The 12,916-nt window shown below is 37.4% G+C and overlaps 1 protein-coding gene across 1 annotated transcript; it reads left to right on the plus strand.

The window, feature by feature from the left end:
- The first annotated feature begins 240 nt into the window (after nt 1-240).
- Nucleotides 241-10,294, plus strand: LOC134796676 (uncharacterized). The gene is made up of 8 exons (XM_063768825.1): nt 241-447; nt 1,388-1,598; nt 1,737-2,090; nt 2,279-2,464; nt 2,570-2,691; nt 2,812-2,973; nt 9,111-9,281; nt 10,004-10,294. Exons 1-8 carry the CDS (start codon nt 253-255, stop codon nt 10,292-10,294), a joined length of 1,692 nt encoding a protein of 563 aa, XP_063624895.1. The 5' UTR covers nt 241-252.
- Nucleotides 10,295-12,916: the final 2,622 nt, after the last annotated feature.

Raw genomic sequence — 12,916 nt, forward strand, 5'->3', positions numbered from 1 at the left:
AAAAATTTTGCACATAAGACAAGAAATATTTTCTAAAGGAAGCCTTATTTAGCGGAATAGCAAAGTAATAAAGATACGGATAAAGATAGTTTATTTTTCAAGTAAACGTCAAATAAAGCTACGCTGGCTCTAACTCTACACCACTGTTTGAGAACATTTAAATCCCTCTTCAATGGGATACCTTTACTCGTAATTAGGCCATGTTCATATATTATAAAGATACCTATATTAATTTTTTCAGAAGCCTTCGCCATGGCATCAGCACTATCCAGAACCGCCAGAAGACTGATATCGCGGCAGAACCTATCAGGTTTGTCCAGGAATCAGTCCGTATGGACCTCTGACAACATCGTCAAATCCCCATACAAGGACGTCGAGATCCCCAACCGAACTGTTGTGGAACATGTTTGGGAGAATCTGGAGAGGTGGCCAGATAAAGTCGCGACGGTAGGAATTCACAATTTGTCAGAGCTTGAAAATAGATAAAATACCTACTAATGAGTCGGTTGCACCATAAACCAAGTTGTAATTAAATTAACGTCGTGGCTCATAAAATGTTAGTTATGTAGAATAAAAACTTAAAAACTATTACTGTAATGTTGCATACATAGTTCGCAAAATTTTATTGTATGAGGTAACAAATGCGAAAAAGTTAGCACTGCACATTTGACGTTTTTGAATACTGCACTGCTGTTATGACGTCACAAGAATGGCGGCTGCCTTTTTGGCGCGAATAACTATCATTTAAATTTTAAACAATTTTTATTTTCATACCTATAGCGAAAAAATGTCACAAAATAAAATATTTTTAGTAAATAAAAATACCAGTTGGCCATCGAAACTATACGAACATTTTATAACTGTATTAAAAAAAAATGTAGAATAGCCTGTTTAAGCACAACATTTTTTTTTCAACTCTTGGTCTGAGCATAGAACCTTGCTTCAAAGATAAATAATGATGTTACATCAGTCGTATTTAGCAGGTGATATTTAAACGTGAAAGTCAAAATTTAACCAGTTTGCCCTTTTGCTATTTGTTATCTAAATATTATGCAGTTTATCTGGGGTCAATTAGCTGCACCAACCGCCTTTAATTATGTAATAAGTTGATAAGTTTTCTGGCTTATTTGTCTGAATGTGTTATTAGGTGATAACCTCTTGTCAATTACTATTATTAGTGCTGCACCTTGTAATTTGTTAGAAAAAATAAATAAAATGTTAATTGAAATTAAACTTTCGTGATACATACTTTAAACTGTTTAGACGACAACGGTTTCACTAACTTGAATTTTTAGTTCAATTCAATTGGAGAAAATTCAAGTGAGTGATACCCTTGTCGTCTAAACAGTTTAAAATGTTAATTGTTAATATTCTTGATTTTCAACAGATTTGTGGGTTGACAAATCGTTCATACACCTACCATCAACTTTACAAATATTCTCGAAACTTTGCGTCGCAACTTCGTACCAAACTGGGAATAAGAGATGGTGACGTCATTTGTACTATGATGCCTAATTCTCCAGAGTATGTGATAGCTATAGTAGGAATATTGACAGCAGGTGCTGAGTTGACAACTGTCAACCCTATATATACACCTCGTAAGTATGCCTTAATAAATAAAATAAAAAAATAATCTAGTTTGGTATGAACGAGGTTACTTTGTGCTTTACGTAAAATAAATAGACAAAGTTAAACATAAGTTAGAGGTCAAAAGTCTACTTATTGTTTGTTTTCAGATGAAGTACAAAGACAACTTTTACTCTCCAAACCTAAAATCATAATTGGTAATATAGACACTGTTGCCGTCATCAGAGAGTCGTTAAAATTGGCCAAAATGAACATTCCAGTTATATGTATAACAGAAAATGATAGCTTCGTTCCTAATACTATTTCATTTAAAGAGTTGACTACAGATGTAGATCATAATGTTCTTAATGATGTGAAGAAGACTGCTGATGATGTGGCCATACTGCCATATTCTAGTGGTACAACAGGGCTACCTAAAGGTGTAGAACTGACGCAAAGGAATATAGTCACAAATTGTGTACAAGCTGATGTTGAAGGAGTTAAACAATATCGTGATACTACAGGTGTGTTTATTATTTACATGATTCATTGAACTGGAGGTTTACTTGTTGATTAAAGTTGAAATTGAAAACAATGATTTGGACTAAAAATTTGGAATTTTTTCGCACATTCTTAAAAACTTTAAACAAGGTGGAGAAAAATATAACACTTATTAATACATGAACTAATCCAACTGTTGTTAAATTTTCAGCTTCATTCCAAGACGCTATAATAGCCGTGCTACCGTTCTACCACATTTACGGCTTAGGAATAATTACACTTCACAAATTATCTATAGGAGCCAAAATAGTTACATTGCCCAAATTCCAGCCTAATACATTTCTATCAACTTTGAAAAACCACAAAATTAGCCTGCTCTATGTAGTTCCTCCCATCGGTAAGAATGAAATATAATTACATATGTTTAAACGTTCTCGATGTAGATATTTCAGTAATATTAATAACTTAATTACAATAACTATGATTTGTATGATTTTTTCAGTATTATTTTTGGGGTCACATCAGGAATCTAAAAAAGAACACCTCGCTTATGTAGAAAGAGCAGTTTCTGGAGCAGCGCCTTTACCAAAACTAGATATAGATAGATTCATGGATAAGTGCAAGGTAACTATGTATTTAATATAATAAATCTAATTACTTTTTTATCACAACGATATTTACATTATCGTCAGAATCATGTACATTAAACAGGTTTAGTATTTAATAAAGTTTTTGTGATTTTAGCCCGATGTCAATTTTATCCATTTGTATGGTTTAACTGAGACATCGCCGCTGGTATCAACAACTGCTCCGGGTTCAACTAACTATATGACAGCGGGTTTCGCGATCCCTAACACCGAATTAAGGATAGTTGATTCAGAAATGAGGAATCTTGGACCAAATGAGGTTTGATTTTAACATTATTATGCCGTAAAATTTATCACTTTTAAAACTGTTTCTGGTTTGTTTTGTAAATGTTTTATTATGATCACACTTTTTAGAAGTATAATTGAATATTTAATGAATTACTCAAATACTCATGATATGCTCGCCAGTTACTGAAATCCACACTTGTATACAGTAAAGTGCGTAAAAGGCATATTTGTATATATCTAAATGTCAACATACCACAATATATAATTAAATGTATGTACTTACCTTAATATTTGCATTATAGAAACAGGCAGCCATCTAGTGACGAGTAGAAAAACTAACGACGTAGAATTAAAAAAAAAATGTTAAGTTTCTATTTGTAATTAATTAAATATAAATGTCGCAGTGAATTCTGGAGTAAAGTAGGCACATTTTACAGTAGTGAATTAGTTACTGTTGTCATATCATGAAATTTAATAGTTACTTGGGTATAATACCTACATAGCTGTAGTGGTACAAACAGCAACGCTTAAGAGCGCTCTTACAAGAAAAGTCGAAATAATGCAAAATTGATGATACTAGTCGACGAAATTCAGGACTTTGCGCTCATTATTAGAAACAATGAGTACTTGTTCCAGTAAAAGCGTCTTCTTATCTTTATAAATATCGTTGTAAATATTAGAAAAAGGACTTATTAAATTAGTAATGATTTTTTTTCTGATGGTCGTTTCCGAAAAACCCCGTGAAGCACTGAATGGCGAGCTCTTATTTGGAAATGTTGAGAATTTTACTCTGCTAAACCTGGCTATTTTGTATTACTAATACCCTGTACTTTAGGCATATCAAACTATATTTTTCCTACATACCTTTGAGAAAGAGAAAATCAAAGTAAAACGAACTCGATTTTCTCTCCGAAACAAGTGTCAATTCCTACGAAAATCTACTTAATATCGAAGTCATTTTCATACTCAAGCAATCTGCAACGTTTGCTTATACTGTTGGTATACATTAGTGTTTATGAAATTCTACTATAATTTTTTGGCAATTTTTTGAAAACTACTCTATATTACCGATGACGCGCGCTGCGCCAGCTCAGTGCCGCGGCAGAGCTTGTAGAGGCAGGACGTGTGTCGGTCGGCTCCGCACATTTTCAACGGCGACGACGAGGTTTTTTATCATTGTGTGCGGCGGGCGCCGTGTAAAACGCTATACTGTGTGCGTGTAAACCGCAACGAGAGACTTTGATCCTAGCACCGTTTTTATAGTATTATAATTTATAATGGTACAGTTTAATAAACTACCGGACAGGATTAAAAATATTTGAAACGACCTGACATTCTATATGTATTTATTTGACTCAAGATAGTACTCAGGGTCTGATGATGGAGCCGGAAGGTGGTCACCGGTACCAATCAACCATGCAACTAAACCACTTCGTGTTTAGGCTCGTTTTATTCATCTCAACAAGATCTTTGACACAAGATAGTACTCAGGGTCTGATGATGGAGCCGGAAGGTGGTCACCGGTACCAATCAACCATGCAACTAAACCACTTCGTGTTTGGGCTCGTTTGATTCGGCTCAACAAGATCTTTGACTTAAGATAGTACTCAGGGTCTGATGATGGAGCCGGAAGGTGGTCACCAGTACCAATCAACAATGCAACTAAACCACTTCGTGTTTAGGCTCGTTTTATTCGTCTCAACAAGATCTTTGACTTAAGATAGTACTCAGGGTCTGATGATGGAGCCGGAAGGTGGTCACCGGTACCAATCAACCATGCAACTAAACCACTTCGTGTTTGGGCTCGTTTGATTCGTCTCAACAAGATCTTTGGCACAAGATAATACTCAGGGTTTGATGATGGAGCCGGAAGGTGGTCACCGGTACCAATCAACCATGCAACTAAACCACTTCGTGTTTAGGCTCGTTTGATTCGTCTCAACAAGATCTTTGACACAAGATAGTACTCAGGGTCTGATGATGGAGCCGGCAGGTGGTCACCGGCAGGGTTGGGCAGTATTTCAATTACATGTATTTAAAATACGTATTTGAAATACATTTTTGTATTTTGTATTTGTATTTCAAATACTACCTGGAAAAGTATTTTGTATTTGGTATTTCAAATACTGAACTCACATGTATTTTGTATTTTGTATTTCAAATACTTCAAGCATCAAAATACATTTCTACAAAATACATTTAATTAAATTCTATAATCCTAAAATGGAACGTTTATTTAAATATAATGTACGACTTGTACGAGGGCAAATACAATGCGCGAGCTATTCTGCGCGGAACTTTTCGTCAACAGCCAGGGTATAGGGTCATTGCAGTAGTTTCCGTCCATGCTCTAGTTTTAGACTACTTGACGGATTAGCAAATAATATATTTCATTTTTAATTTACTACTTGCGAAATATAATTTTGATATCATCATCATCGTAGTCATGGCAAAGTCGATGGAGGAACTCAGCATGATGCTCGATGACCTCAACCGAGTTTCACAACGGGTGGGCTTGAAAATGAACATGGACAAGACGAAACTTATGTCAAATGCCAATGTTGTGCCCATCCCAGTCTCTGTACTCGAAGTTGTTGACTCGTACATCTACCTAGGACAAGTAGTCCAATTAGGTAGGTCCAACTTCGAGAAAGAGGTCAACCGCCGAATCCAACTCGGTTGGGCAGCGTTCGGGAAACTACGTAATGTCTTTTCGTCCGACATACCTCAGTGCCTCAAGACGAAAGTCTTTAATCAATGTGTGTTACCAGTGATGACTTACGGCTCCGAAACGTGGTCTTTCACTATCGGCCTCATCTCAAAACTCAAAGTCGCTCAACGAGCTATGGAGAGGGCTATGCTCGGAGTTTCTCTACGTGATCGAATCAGAAATGAGGAGATCCGTAGACGAACTAAAGTAACCGACATAGCCCACCGGATTAGCAAGCTGAAGTGGCAATGGGCAGGCCACATTGCACGCAGAGAAGATGGCCGATGGGGTCGAAAAGTGCTCGAGTGGAGACCACGGACTAGCAAGCGCAGCGTAGGACGTCCACCCACAAGATGGACAGACGATCTTGTTAAGGTCGCCGGAAGTCGCTGGATGCGGGTCGCTTCCAACCGGCACGTATGGAGGTCCAAGGGGAAAGGCCTATGTTCAGCAGTGGACGTCTTATGGCTGAGATGATGATGATGATGATGATGATCATCATCATCATCATCAGCCTGCTCTCGTCCACTGCTGGACATAGGCCTCTCCTATTGCACGCCATTGAGCACGATTTGCGGCAACTCTGAACCAGCTCTTGCCAGCCGCCTTGCGAAGGTCATCGCTCCATCTAGTCTTAGGGCGTCCTACGCTACGTTTGCCGATGCGCGGTCTCCACTCGAGAACTCGTCTACCCCAACGGTTATCGGTTCTACGGCTAATATGACCGGCCCACTGCCACTTCAGCTTGCTAATCCGGTGGGCTATGTCGACGACTTTAGTTCTCTGACGGATAACTTCATTTCGAATACGATCCCTCAGAGAGACTCCGAGCATAGCCCTTTCCATAGCTCGCTGAGCGACTTTGAATTTATGGACCAGTCCTGGTCTATCCATAATTTTGATATGTAGACAGATATATATATTGTTTCGACATTAAGGATTGAAATCAGTCCAAATCTGTGCAGCAATGTAGGTTTATATTCAAATTTCGTCAAGTGGACGAAAACTAGCGAAATGACCCTATAAGTTTTTAGGAAAGGATATTCGTTAAAAAAAACTAAATGATTAAACAAAAAAATTGAAAGGTATTTTGTATTTGAAATACATTATTTTAAACACTGTAATTTGTATTTTGTATTTCAAATACCCGTCACCAAAGTAATTTGTATTTGGTATTTCAAATACTTTTAAAAATGTATTTTGTAATTTGTATTTGAAATACGTGGAAGCCAGTATTTTGCCCAACCCTGGTCACCGGTACCAATCAACCATGCCACTAAACCACTTCGTGTTTAGGCTCGTTTTATTCGTTTCTATAAGATCTTTGACACAAGATAGTACTCAGGGTCTGATGTTGGAGCCGGAAGGTGGTCACCGGTACCAATCAACCATGCAACTAAACTACTTCGTGTTTAGGCTCGTTTGATTCGTCTCAACAAGACCTTGGACACAAGATAGTACTCAGGATCTGATGATAGAGCTGGAAGGTGGCCACGGGTACCAGTCTACCGTGTAACTGAACCACTTCGTGTTTGGGCTCGTTTGATTTGTCGCAACAAGATCTTTGACACAAGGTAGTACTGAGGGTCTGATGATGGATCCGGAAGGTGGTGACCGGTACCAATCAACCATGCAACTAAACTACTTCGTGTTTGGCTTCGTTCGATTCGTCGCAACAAGATCTTTGACACAAGTTAGTACTCAGGGTCTGATGATGGAGCTGGACTGTGGCCACGGGTACCAGTCTACCATGTAACTGAACCACTTCGTGTTTGGGCTCGTTTGATTTGTCGCAACAAGATCTTTGACACAAGGTAGTACTGAGGGTCTGATGATGGATCCGGAAGGTGGTCACCGGTACCAATCAACCATGCAACTAAACCACTTCGTGTTTGGCTTCGTTCGATTCGTCGCAACAAGATCTTTGACACAAGTTAGTACTCAGGGTCTGATGATGGAGCTGGACTGTGGCCACGGGTACCAGTGTACCATGTAATTGAACCACTTCGTGTTTGGGCTCGTTTGATTCGTCGCAATAAGATGTTTGACACAAGATACTACTCAGGGTCTGATGATAGAGCTGATGATGACAGACAGGTACCCGTCGCCACCTTCGCGCTCCATCATCAGACCCTGAGTACTACCTTGTGTCAAAGATCTTGTTGAGATGAATAAAACGTGCCTAAACACGAAATGGTTTAGTTGCATGGTTGATTGGTACCGGTGACCACCTTCCGGCTCCAACATCAGACCCTGAGTACTATCTTGTGTCAAAGATCTTGTTGAAACGAATAAAACGAGCCTAAACACGAAATGGTTTAGTTGCATGGTTGATTGGTACCGGTGACCACCTTCCAGCTCCATCATCAGACTCTGAGTATCACCTAGTGTCAAAGATCTTGTTGAGACGAATCAAACGATCCTAAACACGATGTGGTTTAGTTGCAGGGTTGATTGGTAATGGTACCTTCCAGCTCCATCATCAGACCCTGAGTACTGTCTTGTGTCAAAGATCTTGTTGAGACGAATCAAACGAGCCCAAACACGAAGTTGTTTAGTTACATGATAGACTGGTACCCGTGGCCACCTTCAAGCTCCATCATCAGACCCTGTGTATCTTCAGTGTCAAAGATCTTGTTGAGACGAATCAAACGAGCCTAATCATGTTACTACATGGTTGATTGGTATCCGTGACCACCTTAATCATCATCAGATCCTCAGTACCAGTTCGTTTTTAAACCCTCGTTGATACAAACTTTACAACCTATAGGTTCCAAATGCAATGACGAAACATGTAAATAAGCGAGTAGGTACCTATAATTTCTTTCGAGTAATATACCTTCATAAGTACAAGTATGGGGCTATTCATAAATTACGTCGTTTCAAATGGGAGGAGTGGGGGGGTCTGGACATCGGATGATGGTAACATGACGTAGGAGGAAACAGATTCATCCGAAGCTTGATTTTTGGATGATTTGAGGGGTGGGGGGGGGTCAAAAATCGTCAAAAATAGATGACGTAATTTATGAACAGCCCCTATGTACATTTGCACTGCATTTAGTATTTTCGTACTTACCAAATAACAGTTTTAGAACTTTAAAAGTTAAGTACAGTTAGTGTTGTTATGGTTGATTTCAATATGCTTCGCGAAGGATCAAGAATGTTTAATCCATCATTGTAGTGCGAGTGTGGTAGAAGGGATCGGCGTACTGAGCTCGCACGGCCTGCCGCAGCGCGTAAAATACCTAAACTCGCTCAACGCCGAAATGTAATAGCGCTCTTAACTGTCTTTAATTGTCCGTCGGTGGACCTTATGCCTTTTGTAATAAGGTTTACGAACTGTCAGTTAACAGTGTGGGCGATGGTACACAAAGCTTTATTATTATAAATTTTGCAACAATACACGAAGTTAAATTGTAATTATATTAAAATAAAATAAATAAATAATAATAAAACAGGTTGGAGAGCTCTTGATCCGAGGGCCGCAAGTAATGAACGGATACAGAGACAACCCAGAAGCCACAAGGAACGTTATAGATGAACAAGGCTGGTTTAGAAGCGGAGACTTGGCTTCTATAGACGAACATGGCGCTGTCACTATATCTGATAGGCTTAAAGAACTTATTAAGGTCAGTTTACAAGTTACTTGATTAATCAATGCTGTTTTTAAACTTAATGGCCTTGGATTTTATTAAATTACTTTATTACTATATGCCCTTGTTGTTTAATCTACTGTTTCCGCTGTTTACTGGAGTTACAGATAATAAAAACTATAGGTATCAGATAAGCGATTATCGCACGCAGAACGTAATGTTTTATCCGCGAAGATAACTTGAATTAATGCAAATTTTTTTTATGTGTACACTAATATCCGTAACATAGGTATACTATACCTCGCCTGTCGAATGATGGTCCCTATGATAGTTCATTTTTATATAGAGCAGCTGTCACGTAAAATGTTTGTAGACATTTTTGGAAGTTCAGTATATTTATTTATGAAGATTTTTTTAGAAATGTTACATATAAGTAATAAAAATACGGTAAAACATATTACCTCAATTTTATTATATTTTAAATTAAGCCCTACCAAATGGAACACCATTCGACGCCAGAGGTATAAAATAGGAATGTCCACATTTTAGTTACACATAAATATGTTATTTCTAAAGTAGAGTGTAATCTTCAACAATTTATATATTTAGGTATCGCACACATTGTGGGCTGCAATAAATTATTATTATCTTTAATCCCTCTAATGTACCAAAAAACAACATGCAAATATACGTTAACGTTACTCGTATCAAAACGAATAAAAAGTTTAAAGATTTGTAAACAATTAAACACATTTCAGGTAAAGGGGCTCCAAGTACCGCCAGCAGAACTAGAAAGTGTATTGAAAGAACACCCATCAGTATTGGATGCTGGAGTACTTGGCATACCTGATGAGAGAACAGGAGAAGCACCAAAGGCCTTTATAGTTTTAAAAGATGGACATAAAGGAGACGAAGAGGATATAAAGAGTTTCGTAGCAACGCGAGTAGCAAAGTTCAAAAGATTAAAAGATGTAGTTTTTTTAGATAGTCTCCCAAAAAATCCTTCTGGAAAGTTGTTGAGAAGGGTGCTTAGGGAAAAATATACGTGAGAGTAGGATATTATAAATTGTTTATAAGAAAAAGATATTTTGTATGAATAGCACTAAACATGTGCATAGTAATTGTGTAAGTATAAGTAGTAAAAACATAATGTAGAATAAATTATACTTTGATAAATCGTTTTGCACAAGATTTCAATTGCAGTTTTTGAGTTATTGGGAAATCGTTTCTATTTAAATACAATTATGACTATATTTTATATTTAGTGATAATCCTGCACTGAAATATATTATAATCTGATTATCAATCTATTAATAGTAATACACTACGAGTAGCTATGAAGGCATCATTTCAACATTTCACCACTTTTCCTTATATATTTCCTTATAACCTCATTTTGGAAAGCCAATCCTCAGCACGCAGAATTGAATTTGCTGCCAACATTGCCAGATCAAGCGGATCGTTCACTGGCACGACAACGGGGACATATTTTCCGCTTCCTAAATAATCGAATGAGCTAAAAAAGAACCGTCCATAGCGTTACACTGCCATTCTATAAGGTGAGGGACACAGCGTTGCTCCCTGTGGCAAACCCGGTTTTCTTAAATATACTTAACATCAAAAAACAATGTAGTTCTTAGATGAACATCATGAATGCGAATAAGTTTTTTAAGTATTTTTTTGAACTCAAACACTGCCTTTCGATAACGGAAAGAGTTTCAAATCTTACATTAAAATTATTTTCCATCCCTTTCCCTTAGTTTTAAAATTTCCCCTAAAGAGTCATCCAACGTTATAAATAACGTTATGCCGGCGTTTCAAGATAAATTCCCTCACTCAAAAAATAACTCGTTCCCAATACAAATTTTTCAATCCCCTTTCACCGTTTTAAGGGTTGATTTTCGGGTTCAAAACTATTTTGTCTTTTCTCAGGAGTCAAACCAAATGCCAAATTTTGTCTAAATCGGTTCAGCGTTTTAAGCGTTAAGAGATATCAGACAGACCGTTCTCATTTATAACATTAGTTTGGATTTGGATGTCTCTAATCAAATGTTATTAACGTGTTAGCCATAAACCGCACTGCGTCTTTCCTAACCGTACGTTCCTTTTTCAAGAGGTACTGCTTTCAAGTAATTTTCCACTTGATCAGACGCCGTTTTTTTCCTCTCCTGTTTCCCCATCGCAAGTCAAGTGTGAGGTTATTGGACTGCTAAGAATTCTAATAAAAGTTAGATACAGCGAGTTAGTAGCTCTAAGTGGCTCTTTACCTTTATATACGAGATTGGCGCTGTTCGCGGAGGTTTAAACTTTAAAGTGTATTTGGTTCATTTGCTATTTGATTCTTTGAGAAACTTAGGAACCAGTTTTCGAGATCTTTTAAATTGCTCGCCGTATTTAATGTTTCTTAATGATAATGCACCAGTACGGATATGATGGTCGTTCTTGTCTACATGACAGCGTGATAAAACGGTATCCGTCAATTTCAACCGCACCCTGTTAAAAAGTGACGCATATTTTGTCACGTGAATAAAGCCATCCATAATAGGTCTTCAGGTGTAACCCTGACATAAAATTAACGAGCAAGAACTACCAGACTATAGACTACAATCACACCTAGATTACTTTGCCATCCTTGTGCAAATGCATTTTTGTCATAAGTGTTTGAAGTATAAAGAGACCTTTTACGAGCTGGTGTGGTGAAATATCACATAAGAAAACTAATAAATCGAATCAAGCGCAGCCAATCTCAAGTATCTTCAAATTGATTTATAATTAAGTTGCTTCCCCTTTTCAATTCCAACCCTTCCTAAATTTCGTTACTTGACTTCCTGAAATTGTTACCATAGCCTTTTATTTTAAAGCAAAAGGATATCATATTAAAAGGCAAGCAGAGTAATTTATGGACAGAGTGTAAAGTTAATTGTATGAAGGTGTAACAAAAATTGTGGGAACCCATCGTGATTTCGTGCTACCAATTGTATCATTATACCCTAAAACTCAATCTTTGTAGACATGTGGATGCTGCCGACTTTGCTTCAATACAAGTTGTAACACAAAAATAGTGGGGATCCGTTTTAAGATATTCGGTATTCTGATTAAGAAAAAAAGAAAGTAATTTTTTTAACTCGATATTTTTTTTCTATGGGGCAGGTCGTCCAAGTCGTTGCCAACCCTCCATACGAAGGCTAAAAATCGCATCAAATAATTGAAGCACTATGCACCGACAATCCAGAATTGTGGATTCGAATCCCATGTTGACCTAAGTATCAACTGATCTGATCTCAGAGTCAGTTCATTTTACCATTGTCTAGCACAAAAAACACAAACATAAAACTTATAACATCTATAAACTTCTTTGTTTTAAATTATATACAGATGTCTAACACGATGGAAAAATTAACTGTTATTTCTAACAACATTATTTAACACGTGCAAGGATTATCTTTTACCAAAATAAAATTATGAGGTAAAAAATAATTCATATTTCCAACGTGAAACTATAGTACCGTAAAACGGGGTGAGTAGGTTTCGCGGGGAGAGTTGGGTTATTAACGGGGAGAGAAGGTTTGAGAGGGGGGTGAGAAGGGATTTTAAGGCTACTGCTACAAAAATAATGTATTCCAATTTAAAATGGGGCTATAGTAATACGCATAATAAAAAAAAATCGATCC

The sequence above is a fragment of the Cydia splendana genome, chromosome 14 (assembly GCF_910591565.1).
Source record: "Cydia splendana chromosome 14, ilCydSple1.2, whole genome shotgun sequence".
Lineage (NCBI taxonomy): Eukaryota > Metazoa > Arthropoda > Insecta > Lepidoptera > Tortricidae > Cydia > Cydia splendana.